General features: G+C 40.2%; 1 protein-coding gene across 5 annotated transcripts; it reads right to left on the bottom strand.

The window, feature by feature from the left end:
* Positions 1-18: 18 nt before the first annotated feature.
* LOC128891760 (serine/arginine repetitive matrix protein 2) lies at positions 19-15,355 on the bottom strand. 5 transcript variants are annotated; one of them, XM_054151524.1, is made up of 10 exons: positions 15,198-15,355; positions 14,428-14,669; positions 14,081-14,185; positions 8,928-9,206; positions 6,717-6,842; positions 6,557-6,635; positions 5,689-5,744; positions 3,620-5,614; positions 3,257-3,427; positions 19-1,974 (listed from the first exon to the last, which is right to left on the bottom strand). In XM_054151524.1, exons 2-10 carry the CDS (start codon positions 14,655-14,657, stop codon positions 1,824-1,826), a joined length of 3,192 nt encoding a protein of 1,063 aa, XP_054007499.1. In that variant the 5' UTR covers positions 14,658-14,669; positions 15,198-15,355; the 3' UTR covers positions 19-1,823. The 5 variants fall into 5 exon arrangements, with proteins under 5 accessions (XP_054007499.1, XP_054007500.1, XP_054007501.1 ...); XM_054151525.1 differs by lacking the exon at positions 15,198-15,355 and adding an exon at positions 14,769-15,050; XM_054151527.1 differs by lacking the exon at positions 19-1,974 and adding an exon at positions 2,354-2,975.
* Positions 15,356-15,990: the final 635 nt, after the last annotated feature.

Genomic DNA, 15,990 nt, shown 5'->3' with positions numbered 1-15,990 from the left:
GGGAAAAGAATACTTAATTTGTTAAGCTTTTCGATTTAATCACACAACAACAATACAGAGTATATTACAGATATAATCAGAATTTCTTCCATTTCAACAATGGTAACATTCGATGACTGTAAATTATGAATAATAAATATTATGTCAAGAGCCATGGTGAGCAAAATTTAACAAGTTTTACTTTTCCATGGTCATATAAATAAATCTCACTTTTTTCCATACTAATTCTATAAAATAATTTTTTTGCAGTAAGTAGTGTATATTTATGTTTCAGTTTGTTTTTATAGATATGCATCAATGAAGTGTCAATATTGCAACACCATAGCAGTTGACAATTCTTTTCAATAAAACTGACTCAGTCGTTATGCAATAGCTAATTCTACGTAGTTTTCCTTCCTAATTATAAACAACGTAGACTTTCCAAATATGACTTTTAACCCTATACATACATCTTCAAGACTTAACTTCGAATAATCAGGACTAGTCTAATTATGTCTTTTGGTACGCTGCCTGGCTTTACAGCCAAGAAAGTAATTTTCTGACTAGCATTTAGATATAGTGAGTATTGCAAGTAAAGGAAAGTTTAAAAGTATAACATCACCTTTATACTTTTTTCTTGCCTTCGAAGTTGATCAATGACTAGCAAGTTAAGATAGAAATAAATAAATAAATAAATATATAAATAAAAGGTACAATTTTATAAACATTGAGTATGTAGACTGAAAAGCAAAATGAGCAAGTGCTAAGTTGCATTATGTATAGTAATATCTATGTACAAAAGGAACAGGTTAGAACATTGCACTAAAATATCAGTTACTAATCCCTTGGGAAATTGATAGATAAATTCAAAGAATGTTAGTATTTTAACGATTGATGGAATGTCTAAAATTTGCCTAGCTGGTGTTTGTATAACAAACAATTACATGATTAACTAATCACGTAAATGTAGAACTACTATCGTAGTTTTAAATGAATAATTTAACTAATAGAATAGCTACTGAATAATAATGCGAGATCTTATGAAGTTGCAACCAACATAGTTAATAATGCTTATAATCATCGTCGCCTCCTTATTGCTTAAGTACTTGGATGAAGATAAGTTTGTAAAGAACAACATCACACGGAGACTTAAAATTCTCGAAATAGTTGAGAAATAACACAAATTATGGCAATAATATCCTTTCAAGAATTATCATATTACAAAATGTTGCCAAGATGTTATTCCTATTATTAAAATATCTTCTTTGGATACTCTTGCACGAATATCTTCGAAATCTCATTTGAATTCAGAAAATTATAGAATAAGTAATTGACTAAAATTGTCATTCACAGTTTCCTGTCGTTTGATCAATTTGTTCTAACAATCAATTATAAAATACATTTTACCTACAATGAAATCTCATTAACTTTTACTACTTAATTGAAATGAAAATGGTGTTCGAGAAATAATATTGTTGTTAGTCGAGACTAGAAATAAATTACTCCGATTGGCGTATGTATCGGAACTAATGGCATAATGGTCAATCACCATCGAAGAGTATTATTAAATCATGAGATCAAAGGTGTAAATTCGTATTAAGACTTGACAAAGACATAAAGATCATGCACCAAACTTAGAATGGTGTCTTCCTTTCGTATCAATACGAACGAAAATACTTAAAATTTATCCAAAATCTGTCACAGGAATGTTCAACATCACAAACACGATTTGCGTAAATGTAGGGCTGTTAGAAAAAGCATCAGAGAATCTTGGTGATCCGCACCATTTCAAATCTGAGACATAAAAGGAACGTTAAGTGTCTTTAGGGATCCGCTTGATTACTTCAACGCGTGTAGGATGGACTCCGACTTGGGGAACAACTTGATCGATGACTTGGACTTGACCAATTACTATGTCTGCTGCTATCTGAGCTACTCGGTGACGAAGGTGGTGTCGGAGTAGGTCGGTGATATGGAATTGGTCGCTTCCTGGCGCTAAAATTAATCGCCATCAATATTGTGACAACAAAACAGTGATATTTAGATGTAGCAATAAAAAGATATTTGTTTAAATTCAGATAAGTACATGGGAATGTTAATTGTGAAGAACTGTTGGATGAATTAACATATTATTATTATTATTATAGAATCAATATTAGAACGCATGAATTAGTCTATATTATTAATATTGACAATGTTACGGTATGAGTAAAGGAGCGTGCAAAATAAACCGTGCGATGCAACGAAAAACAACAACATGCAAAATAAAAATGTGTCACTTACCTTAGTCTAATGTTTATCATGGAAGGCAGTGGGCCAAAAACGATTCACAAATCACAACAAAAGAAATAATGAACTAAGGAAACAGGCTTGCTTTATAGCGGTAAATACATTTTATTTGCGTTCGACATAAAATAAAAGAGAATCTCTACTGTAAATGTTCAATTTACAATAATTTATATGGGAAATACACGCATGCTACATCTACATGTTTGTAGATCGTTTGATAAGCAATTAGATACAAATAAAAAGAAAGGAAAAAAGACGGGAGAAATCATACAAACGTAAGTATACTTGATTGATTCGAAACGAAATTCGTGTATCGATGCGACTAAGTAAATACGTTTACTCGACAAAAGTGAAGTAATACCGGGTCTCGCTGAGTGAACATACCGTTTACAGATTGGGAATTTATATAAAGCCTAAAATAGTCCCTTAAAAAATTTATGAAGTTATACTGATAAACTCGCAATATAATCATAACGTTCACAAAATGATAATAAAACAACAGGATCCGTTACACTTATTGATTACTATAAACTAATATTCGCATCAGCAGAATTAAACTGCTTATCTCCTGTCTGCTATTTAATCATAAGGAAAGAGACGAAATTCGATATTCATTGTGTTTACTACTACATGAACCGTAGGAAAGTAATAGAAACATCTGTGCGAAGCCGTAACTTTATCTTCTATGCCTGTCCCTCGATCTGTCCCTGTAGGACACAACACAAAATGGCATTAGAATAATCAAATACAGAAATCAAGAATGATAAAACTTATCGATATCGTCATTTTATGCCTGCAGGTTTAACCGAAGTTTTTATAACGATCTCGCGAAAGGCACATCAATGACGAAAAATAAAATGAAAACGCAAAAAAAAAGGTTAGGTTGAAAGATAAACATTTCTACGACTGATGCAGTGGGCCTACAAAATTTGGTGCGCTGTAAAAAATCTGCTGCTACGTCATTGAAACTACTGATCAGTGTACCTACCTTGTGATACGGCGTCTGTCTAGGAAACTGGGTGAACCATGACGCCGTGGTATCGACGGAGAACGAGATCTGCTAGAAGCTGAACTGCTAGATGTTGAACGAGAGGACCTGCTAGAAGCGCTACTCGATGATCGCGAGGAGCTAGAGAAACTTCTACGACTGTGCCTTGAACTAGAGGTAAGAAAACAATGTTTCACGTTAAAACGTTTCAACATATCTTACACAGAGGGAGATATTCAAGGTAGATCATTCGAATGACCATCACGTATCGAATGATTTGCATTGAACCCTCCACTCTGTATCTTTCATAAAAGTAGCACGAAACAGCATTCTCCATTACCAAAGACTACTAAACCTATTTACCTTAAAGAAGAACGCGAACTGCTCCTGGAGCGACTTCTCTTCTCTTTTTCGCGCGATATCCTGGACACCGACCGTGAACGACTCCTGGACTTCTTCGACAGTGACCGACTTCTCGACTTCTTCGACAACGAACGACTGCGCGACTTCTTCGACAAAGATCGGCTCCTCGACTTCTTCGACAGAGAACGGCTCCTCGATTTTTTCGACAACGATCGGCTCCTGGACCTTTTCGACAACGACCTCGTTCTGCTTCTGGATCTTGATTTCGCTGGCGAATGAGATGGAGACTTCTTCGAGCGTGACGGCGACCTGGACACGGACCGTTTCGATTCTGAGGAAGACCTCGACCTGCTCAATCTTTTGGTTCTCGCTGGGGATTTCGGTGACTTCTTGGATCTGGCTGGAGACGTGGGAGATCTATGCCTAGGAGATGCCGACTTTTTGCTTCTTGACGGTGAACGTAATTTCTTGTCTCTGGACGGTGATCTCGAAGACCGTCGTCTAGGCGATCGGGAAGACCTTTTCTCCAACGATACCGATCTTGTGTAGGACCTGGAGCGTGATCTTGAATAGGACTTGTGCCTCGGAGAGTGCTTTCTAGAAGATGGCGAACTCTTCTTCGACGTGGTTGGAGAAGTAGACTGTTTCGACTTGTTCGCGGTACTTGGTATAGGAGGAGGTGGCGATTCGCTCGGAGAACGCAATTTCATGGGCGCATCCTTGTGAGAGATCGGTGGTGAATGCGAGGACGACTCCGATGATTGTTTCCTTAACATTACTGGAGAATTCTTGGAGGTACTCGGAGACTTGGAACAATGATTCGTCTTGATTGCTAGAATTGGTGATCTACAGTTTACTTTGTTTAAAGTCGGTGGTAACGGGGGAGGTGATTCGCTGGGCGATCGTATCTTTATGGCTGCCTCTTCTCGAGTCAATGGTAACGCAGGCGAAGGTGATCTGCTCGATACTGGCGACTGAATAGCAGGTAGGTGCGATATAGGTGAGTTTGACTTAGACATCTCCTGAACAGGACAAACAATGTTTTGGATCATTTTTGGTGGATCGTTTGGTAATGCAATATCAAGTACGCTATCTTCTTTCTTCTCTAACTTGACCTTTACAGGGCTAATTACTTTCTTCCCCAGGCTTTCTCTAGCTTTCGCAGCCAATCCACTCTGTAAACGTTTCAAAGTGCACAGTTCCCTCAGCCTTTCTTCGTCTTCAGGTTTCGGTTCATCGTCTGCCATGTCAGTCTCGTCTTCGCTAGAAGATCGCAATCTGACCCTCGGAGTGATCGCCTGAATCTTTCTAGTCCTAGAAGACGATCGAGACTTTCGTTTAACGTCCTGAGGTTTCTTTTGATCTCGTTTCTTCTTGTCTTCCAATATGTGCTTGTATCGTTCCGGATTCTTCCTCACGGGGGAGTAGCTCAAGGTGGATCGTCTAGATCTACTTCTCGTCCTGCTGCGGCTTCTACGGCGCTCCCTCGATCTTTCTCGTCTGTCCCTCTGCCTCCTGGGTGATCTTGATCTTCTTCGAGAATCAGATCTCCTGCGCCTAGGTAACGGTGATAACCTGCGCCGTGATCCGTAACGATCATACCTCGATCGACTCCTGCTTCTAGACACAGAGTATCTGTTGTATCTTCTAGGAGACCTTGAGAATCTCCTTCTTCTAGGCGAAGGGCTGACTCGCCGTGACCTCGAATATCTTCTAGGAGACCTTCCTCTATCGATTCTGCTTCTCGACGGAGATCTATGTCGCCGTGGCGGAGGACTTTTGTGTGCAACCGGTGATTTATCCCTTTTCTCCGGAACAACTTTTTTGATTGGAGAATCTTTCTTTTTAGGAGGTGGAGTTTCATTTCGAGTTTTCTCTTGTTTCTTTGGTGATCGATTTGGCCGAGGCTCTTTTGGCGTAGTGTCTCCCTCGTCAGATTTTGTTTTCTCCACTATTTTGTCAGACTTTGCAGACTTCCTCGGCCTTTCTGGGGAGCTGTAAGTTTAATTAACGTATGTAGCGTATCATATCTTCATTAAAGTAAAGTTCACGAGACGAAGTGAACATACCTGTCCGAGGAGCTCTCGGATGACTGATGCTTCCTCTTGGCAGCTACTTTTTTCTTCTAAAAGAAAAACAGTACAGATTACTAAGTTAGACAACATTAGCTAATGAACACCAATCATGCATATGTACTTGTCAGTAGGATAAAAAAAAGATATCGCAATTCGTCAAAAACTTTCTGGAGAGTGCTCATTCGCTCTAGTACAAATGTATTCGACGGATTAATTTAAATTGTACACAATGTTCAGGCTGAAAATCGTAAGATGTTAATAAAAAATAAACATCGAGAAAAAAGAGTTCGCAAGCTAATACGTGAGTATTATATGGACTAATCTTATTTCCTTTTTTTTTTTTCGCATTGCACCTATGTCAAAGAACAAGCAGTCTCCTATTATTACTTTCTCGTAAATGTGATGGTGCTTGACACAAAACGAGTGAAAGGCAACAACAATCGCAAGTTTGTACGAATATAAATCACAAATTATTATTACATTGAGTAGCGGCATATCTGGTACTCACTCAGGGAATATATCCTGTCAAATGGCGCTGATAATTACAAACAATACTGAGATTTACACTTTTGAAATAATGACTGTTAACTTGAAATCAGATAAAAATCTTTACAAAAACAAGCAATGAATCATGCTTATTCAAAGATAGGCAGCAACACAAATTTTTGATAATCCAATGTTAATTGACAACTAATCAAGGGAAAAATAAACCCAAAGTAGATGTCACATGCTCCTGCTTCACGTGCTAAGGTATATATGGATATATATATATATATATATATAGTTATAAATATGTAGATGTATAGAAAGAGACAGGAAGATAGAAATTTCATATCTGTTTCCTTCGCAATACTTTTCCTACCTCATGTTTTTCTTTTGCCTCTGCCTTGGACTTCTTCTTCTTCTTTTTCCGTTTCTTCTTTGATTCGGTCTCGGAAGAGCTAAGCAACACGTAATTACGTAACTTTAAAGTAGGTGAACGATTATAATGGTTCGATAAAAATTGTCAGGTATGGGATTACCTGCTATCGTCTGAAGCTTCGCTGGAATCACTATCAGAGGAACTAGCCTCAGTCTTTTTGTGTTTCTTGTCCTTCTTCTTCTTTTTAGACTTATCTTTTTTCTTACTAGCCTTTGGAGATTCCGACCTAGGAAATACGTTCGTTGTTATTCTAATAGTTACGCCGTGCGAAGTTTTAATTTGTTGTTTTAATAATATTTTAGTTTTTAAATCTTGCAGTGGGCGTCTTCCTGTCGACAAGTGCATACCTTGTGCTGACAATAAAGAAAGCTGTAGTACAATGTATCCGTGTGTGAAACAAATACTTTGTTCTAATGATACAAGCTACCTGCTTTTAATGAGCTCGATCAAAGAAATGAATAAATATTTGAAAGTAACTGAGAACGCGTATTCTCTGATGAAAAGTTTGCACCGAACTATTTCAGCATCGGGACAAGGTTTTAAAGTCAAAAGATGGAAACTAACTTATACATACATGTATATGTATAGGAAATGCAGTGTGTAGACTTTTAATGTTTATCGATATTAAACAGAACTAAGACAACTGCCTCTTTCTTTCACTGCAATCCCAAGTGAATTAAGTAATTAAGAAAAAAAAGAAAAAAAAAAAAGAAAAACGAAATAAATATATATCAAATACAACGATACATATACAGGTGAAAGTCACAATATATTGGGCTATAGCTAACAAACCGACTACGTAATCGTTTATTTGAAAGATTTAGTTTTTCATAACCGTTTGAGACATCTGTTTAACCAGTCACGATAATGCACGTATGTAAAACCACATCTTTCAAAATGTTACAAAAGACAAGTATACAAAATATGAGGAGTATTGATATAATATGGGATTAGCATTACCTTGATAACCATCGATAGGGACGGACTTGTCAGAAAAAAATAGAGAGATGACATTAACAACAAGCTTTATCGATAACAACAACAAAGATAGAAATGCATGATTTACGCGTCAGATTGGTTAACGTTATTTGTTTTAAAAAAACCCGTGTTCAATTTTTGTCTCTTTTTTTTTTTTTTTTTTTTTTTTTTTAATTGTTAAGTAAATGTTTGCCCATCACATAATGATACTATCATCGTATACAGGTAAAGTTAAAGGTTTCGCTCGACGTCATGTTAATCAGATCATAGCAAACATTTACCTCTGACTGCGCCTATAAGACGAATACCCAAACATAAGGCAATGGACGAACTCGATTGTCTTTGTTTCTCAATATAGAGATAATAATGCTTTTCGAGAGTGCTTTGGAAAGTAGACGCGACGACCACACTTACCTACTGAGCCTACTAGGTAGGCACTCAGTCCTCCTCAGTTCTGTTTGAAACAGAGAAAGGTGTATGGGACATGAAATAGTAGGTGAGTCATGATTCAGTATCTGACAAGAGGTGTGTAGTAAGCAAATGAACGTGTGTGGACTTGCGGTAAATGAATAATTAACTGGGGGAGGAGAGGAACTACTACAAGGGGACGCTTGTTCGGTCTTGGAGCCTGGATTCTTGTATACCTTACTAACAGTATTCCATAGATAAATCAATTACCTGCTCCTGCTCCGTATTCATTCAACTGTAGTACATGTATCACTACATTGTATTACGATACAACATAGTATATTAGATTGAGTAACAACTTTGTTCACATTTTCGCTAGATATGTAAGCTATTGCTAGTTTCTAATAATCGTACCATGAAAGCTAAGAGTGAGTAACAAATAGCTGCGCATGGATGTTTATATTCTACAACATTCACTAACGACGAGCAGTGGATGTAAACTTTCACTAATAAATGTGAACAGATAACACCGTAGTGAGGATACAATAAATACTTTAGCGAAATACACTTACTGGTAATAGTTTGCGTCTATTAACCATTCGCTTTCGCGATTGCTTGATATAAAGGTAGTACAAAAATTCGATATAAAGACAATCGTCATTCTTTCAAAGAAATTAATTTATCACTCAACCTAATACGTTAGGTATAATTGTGTTGCTACTATACTATAGTAAGCTGTAGTATACCGTCACAGTACTACTGCTACGCTATAGTATACAATATATGGTGTAATTTCAATATACCGTAGTACAATGCAGCAATATCACAACTACAGTTTATCCGGCGCTCCATTATCCGCTTTATTATTAGCAACAACACAGAATCCAGCCTCCACCGACCCGTGCACCGTTACGTTGTCTTTTACCTTTCCTTCTTGTGCTTCTTCCCCTTTTTCTTTTTGGTCGTGCTGCCGGAACGTTTTCGTTTCTTCTTCTCTGGGGCAGAAGTCGTGTCCGGAGCCGGACTCGGGGTCCTGACCAGTTCGTACACTTTGCTAGCAGCAGCTCTCGCCTCTGCCTCGCGCGCGTGCCTCTCAGGGTCTAGGCTACTTCCCTCCACGAAGAACTCTGATATGCCAAATGCCTCCCGTAGCTTTGCATTTTTCTCTTGCTGTGCCTCGGCAATTTGGTGGGTCTCTCGAACGCTGTAACAATAATTATTAAGCTCGATTCAGAGCACAACTTTCACATCCACTCGAGTCGACAGACTCTCAACAGAATGCACATAGATATCCGTAGCATTCAACGGATTAAAAACGCAATTTCTCCACCCTTTAATCTATCCCTATGCAGTCTCTTTCAATCTCAGAAGACAAATCGATGAAATCGTCGGGTTAATTTCCCAGCTTTTTATATCTTCTACAAACAAGGATTGTTTTAAAAATATATAACTTCCACCCTTTTAACCACCCTTACGCTGTCCCTTTGAGTATTCCTACCTGACGCACTTATACCCTACACCTTATATTTATATAGTAATTTTCAACAACATCGCCGGTAATTTACGTTGCATTAAAATTACAACTCTAATCAGGATCGACCGAAGGAAGCCCTAAGGGTGCACAAATGGCATCCAGCGCACCATATGCGAGCACACAAACTCAGGAACACGTGATTCTCTGAGCTACGTATTCGAGCACTCGGGCCAGAGGATCAACGGTCACAGGTAGACGAAAATAAACACGCACGCACACCGGAGGGTGGCAGGACGCCATGACCTATTTCGACATCTTTCAGTTTCCCCCGGATGGAGGCGGCGCACGGATAAGGGTAGGAAAATTCGTTGGAGCGCGAATATCGTACCGGGTCGAGATTTTCACCGTCATCGTCGCGCTCGAGTCGATCACTGAGCTCGAATTTCGCGACGATCCATGGAGAGGCGAGTTCCGGGCACGGGGGGCGCCTAAGGGTTGCTGCTGGATGCGGCGCTCCTCGGACCAGACGCAACGATGCTAGACGAGAAGGTACGCGGACAATGCGGCAAAGCCAGTGACATAACACTGGAGGACTATACGAGGAGAAATCGAGGCGACCCCTCTTCTGCACCCGCGAGTGAAAAGCAGCAAGCGAGGCCGGGATCGGTCGAGAGCCACCCCTACGCCAACGCTCGAGCGCGGATCAATACAATCCAGCTGTTCTCTTTTCTGGTATCCCTTTCGCGCCACTCGCCCGCTACACGCTCAAATTGAGGAGCCAACCGCTTTCGCTCCCTGCGAATCATCCCTCCCCTACACGGGGTCAACGGTGAAATATTATTTTCACCCTTGGATCTATAGCTACCTCCATTCCTCTGTTCGGCGAATTTTTTGCAACTTGTATCTCGCGTTGGGGGATGCCTTGGAATTATTCCAACCCTCGACAGAATACGAACTGCTTTTCCCTCACGAGGGAAGTGAAATCTTGTAACTTTTTAATGGTGCGAAAAACTAGTGAAATTTGGAACCTCTTGACTTTTACATAGAGAATCCTCCAATTCTTCCCTAAGATTAGGGAAGAGGTGTATCGACTTGTGTTGCTCGATACGCAGCGGTTAATTAGGTAGATTACGGGGTTTAAAAGGTAACAGTTGTTTCCGCGGAAATGTTTCCCTTTTACAAGGGATTGGGGAGTCAACGGTATGAGTCACCCCTTGAGCTTAGCACACGGAGGAAGGTCGTTTGCCTCTTTAATCCTCGTCTATCCCCTCGGTTATCCCATCGATTCCCTACTAAAATTTAAATGTTTTAAGTATCGCGTCGTTTCTTATGCATGGAATTCCTAACGAGTGTTAACATTGAAAGCAATTAGGGGCAGAGCAAAGAATTGAAAATCTTCGAGAGAAGATTAGGAAACAATGTCAACGTTTAAACTGTATAAAGAATCGATATATCTTTGTGGAATTACCAAAGACGTAAGTGATTATCGATCAATGATACTTTATATCAAAGTGGATGTCATTGGATGTATCAGATATCCTCTAGGACAAGTGGGGACGATGACCTGCGGTTAGAGATATCCAATTCCTTCGGTTACCCTTCTAACGCGAACGCCGAGAGAGTTAACCCAGATTCGTCGGTAAACTTGGCCCGTACCTTCGCCACGTGACATCAAAGCGCTCAGTTCTCAACTCGTTACTGTAACGAATCATTTTATCATTAAATGCCAATTTCCCAGGAGCTGGTGATCTATACGATCCAACTGCCAACAAAAATTTCTCGTGATTCGGGCGAATCTCAGATGACGTCGAAAGGTAAGTACAGTGAAAAAAAAGAAACTTGAATAAATTCACCTGACGACGGAGCGCACGTTGCTTCGCCGTCCGGCAAGGAGGTGGAGTTGTATGCGCTGACAGCAACAACAATGCTGTCGCATCTGTAGCTGTGCTCGTTTCTTTCCATTCGCTGCTTGCAATTTGCGTTTCCTGGACCGTTTGATCACCTTCTGCCGGTTCAGGAAAAAGTTTCCTCGCCACAGTGTCTCGAAGAAGGCGCGACCGTCGGCTGGACCGCGTCCGCGGGCCGGTTTCAGCGGAGACACCGACACGGACATAGTCATTCCTCGATTCTACGATCCCGACCGTACAAGAAAGCTCGTCGCTTCCTTGATTCTCTTATCGTGCAGTTCAGAAATCAGATATTACAACGTTTATCGATTCCTCTATCAAAGTTCGCCCCTGTCGATTCCGTTTCTCTTGTCGATCTTGTCCCGTCCCTCGTCGCTGGTCTTCGATATAATATTCTTCCGTCCGTTTATAAGCTCCGCATCGGTACCTGTGACGACGTAGAGTACGCCAATCCCGTCGCCAACGAATCGTCTGGTTTCGTTTAGCATCCAATTTGTTGCGCCGACGGGGGAGCTCGAAGACAATCGGTGCCCCTGAATAATTAACGGCCGGCCAATTAGACGAGCATTAAGCGCGATCGGGCGTTAATTTACGCTAAGGAGCTCGGTCGGGTTGCACGGTGTGCAAGTAGTACCGACGCGGCTTAATCCCTTCTCGAGAGAAGCTTTGATAGTTAGGAGAGCGGTAGGGGGGAGCGGCACGGATGGAAGTGAAGGTAATGGCTTCCTCCCCCGATTACACCCAGCGCCCGACGCTGCAATTCGGAATTTCTGTTGTCCCGGCGCAAGAACAATCATCCGGCAGCGATGATGAAAACGTCAGCTTCGTTTCTCGCTGGTTCCTCTTGTTCTTTTTCTTTTTTTTTTTTTTTTTTGTCCCCTTCACAGTCCGTTCATCGATTGTTTCTCCCAAGAGTAATCAGCGATGAAGCAAGTTTCTCCCTTCTCTCCTTCGCTCGCGTACACTTGGAACCGCTCCATCAACGAGCAGACATTCTCGATAAATCTCTCTGTTGAACAATTCTCTCTGAATGCGGATTCTCTATGTATTTAACACAGCGTATGTATGTATATTATGTAGACATATATATGTACGCATATACCTCTTGATGGCTCGTGGAAGAATATAGGAATATATCGGTGTTCTTACTCTAGCTTACTGAGACTAAGGAAGACTTCGGATCAGGCACACTATCGTCGTACTCCTTGCAGCGCACTTGGTTATACAGGCGACAAAGTATAATATTTTCCTTAATATTATCATCGATTGCTCGACCTGGAGACACATGGATTTATATAGAAAAGTTGACCTCTTACTGATCTTTCCACCTGAGGCACGTGTGGATTCTTCTTGCTATTATCTTCGGATATCCTTCTTGCGCGACGACGGAGCTCTGGAATATCCTCTTTCTCGTTACCTTGGTCGATCGTGGAGCCTCTCTGTCTCTTGAAAATATCAATATCCCACGTGCGTAAATCGAATGAAAATCGGGGTCTCGTCGATCGTAATATACACCCTCTTTTCTAGAGGAACCTTACGGGTACCTTAGAGCTACACTTAACCGCGATTACTCGTCGCTTACGGTTACTTAAAAATACTAATATCGTTAACTAGATGCTAGTGGAAGACTGTTGTGATTTTTAGTCGAGCGTATCACGTAAACGTTACATGTTCTCTCGTTACTCGTTCCCTTTCGACACTCTCGTTTATTTCCCGACGATTCGTGGACCCGACGGGAGTCGTCGACGCGCAGCGTCGCAACGCCGGCCCATCCTCGCACTGAGGCGGAAAAGTCGAGTGAGATGCTGGAACAAACTCCCTCCTCTTCGTCCCCCTCCGTCGTCTCTGTTTCTCTTTACGTGCCACCCCCGGTGTCTCTCCCTTTTCGTGGGTAGCGCCGGCGCCATGGGGTACGTCGATATCGGCCGCGTAACACCCCTAAAAGTCTCCACCCTCCAATAATATTGGGCTTAGCGGGAACCTGCGTTGCGAAAGGGGCGCGGATGCTCGGAGATTGCACTTACACCGCCATCCTCCCCCGTGAAAACTAACAAACTCTTGCCTCGAGATCCCTCCAACGACCCTATCATTTTTATTTCACGCGGATCTTTGGTATCTTCGAGCGTACCGGGATAATTTAAATATTAAGTAAGACGAACAGCTAAACAAAAGTTTTTCCTAGTACCTTGGAATCTTTTGATAAATCTTGCTTTGATGTACCGAACAATTCGAACATAACAAGGGAAATCTGTAAAATACGATCAGAAATTGACCAAAGAATTTCGATGTATCAAGTAAAATGTGTCGTCCTTACTTTAGAGATCTTGGAAACGAGATTTTCTTTGAGGGAAAGTTCCGGCGAACCGAGACCAGGATTGGCGACGTTGAGTAAACATTAATAAAACCCTGGATCTTTCAGAAGGAAAGCTCGAGCGCATACTAGTCGTCTCGTATCACATATGTACTACATACGGCTACTACACTGGAATGCTAGAGTTTTCATGCTGTTTACATGCTTGAGAAAGGAGCTATATTGTACATACAATTTATTATTACGAAATAATTTGTATGTTAGATGCTATATGTTTCGTTTAAATGTGATTCTTTTTGTTCGGTTTACTTGAATAATGTTGTCTTAGGTACACGGGTATCCTACAGTGGGAACAATGATAAATAAAAAAGAGAAGATATACTTACTTAACACGGCCAAATTCGTCTCGAGGTACCGATGGTTTGGCGTCGCTTCCCATCAACATAGATCTGTATGATTCTACTTTCTTTTTTACCTCTTCTGTGGTGAATCTATAAAACACAATAAACGTCCAAGTAAACAAGTATCCTAGTATTAGTTGCATTGTAGATGACAACCTATGAAGAGACTGTTCTACATGGGAAGAATGCATTGAAGCCAAAGATAAGCTAAATCCAATTGTAGCTTCGAATCTCATTTAGTATTAGGTTCAAGGGTTCAACAAAGCTGTATCCTCGATATATGTGTTACATTTTAAGAAAATTTAGTACTTTGTTATCAAAAATATGCTTACCCTTGCTCCTCCAAGATATCTGCAAATTCTGCACATTTAACTTCGACCTTTCTTTTTCTGACATGATCTAAGATTTCCTTGTTAGGTTGTTTATTAAGCTGATCTAATTTCCCTTCGTCTGTTTTATAAGTAACTTTTTCTTTTGTTTTGCGTACAATTGCCCAATTCCTTTGGACGTGTCCATTGGTTCCAGAACCACGTGGCGTCTGTAATCCAATACCATTGTACATCTTGTATCACACCTGTAAACACAAAATACAACAAGTTATCAAAAATACAGTTAAAAGAAAACAGACCAATGTCGATATTCAAAAGCAGGCATATATATAAATGATATTTACATAGCAATTCAACTTTGGCCTCGCATAATTTGAAGACAACGTCTGTTAGATCGATATTATGTATAACTGTTCATAGAATTTTACAACAACAAGAATCGAAGGCACGTCTGAATACATAACACGAGTTAAACGAGTACCACGACAATGAGTGACAGTAAGTGCATAACAACAGTACTGGTTAAATTTAAAAACCTGAATAAAGATACAGCCTATCGTAACTCCGTAACAAAGTAATAGAATTGCACGAAATAGCTAACATCAAATCGCAACTAAATAGCGACGAATCGATCGACAATATGACGTGATTGAACTAATAACTTAGGAGGGAGCGGGAAGGTTAGAATAGAATGCACGCAAATCAATTATCGATCCGGCGAGTGCTGCGCAAATCTTGCGTGGGGTAGATTTCACGATACGATGGAACGTTACCTTTGCATTAGTAACACCCTCGACGATCTCGCTGTGCCATCCACGGAACTGTCGATCTCTCGATTTGATTCAGAATAAAATTGATCAGTGAAAAAAACACAACGAGCACTACAATTTCCGTGGCGTTACCGTTTCACGCGACAGCCTCGCGACACGCCGTGTGGTGGCGCCACTGTTTCCCATAAGCGTGGGATTGCGAAAATTGCATTATCCGCTCCATAATCGGCTCCAGTAGCGTAACTAAGGTTGTACAACGTCTACAAAGTGAAATTCGAGTGGTCCACGATTTTCTAAATGTATAATAAATAGAAACAAATACAGTAATAGTTCGTGTCTGACTGCTTTTTTAACTGTACACGTTATTTCTTAAATCTAGTCGTATAACAAACTATGAATGTAACGAATCCTCCTAATTATTTTCCAAAATTGATTACACGGAACCTAGAGTTGCTAGTTACATCAGTGATCGATTCCCGCGGCAACAATAGGTGCATCTAGAAAGGCCACCTTGTGTTTCGTTTCATAGACCAAAAACTAGTATCGCCATCTCGCGGTCAAATAAACGAACTAATTTTGAATCTTTAAAGAAAAAATTTCGATTAATTACTTTTTATTTTTCATAAACAAATAGAGCATACGATTCCTTCCTTTATAGCGCTACAATATATTATTAAATATGTTAAATTTATCATTTTTACGAGTATTTATTTAATGCTATAGTAATTATCAACCCTTCAGATAGTGGCCTTCACAAACTTGGGCGTTTTGCCACCGATGGCGCCACTAAAGGGTC

The sequence above is a fragment of the Hylaeus anthracinus genome, unplaced genomic scaffold (genome assembly GCF_026225885.1).
Source record: "Hylaeus anthracinus isolate JK02 unplaced genomic scaffold, UHH_iyHylAnth1.0_haploid 12002, whole genome shotgun sequence".
Classification (NCBI taxonomy): domain Eukaryota; kingdom Metazoa; phylum Arthropoda; class Insecta; order Hymenoptera; family Colletidae; genus Hylaeus; species Hylaeus anthracinus.
This window is presented reverse-complemented; position numbering and strand designations above follow the sequence as displayed.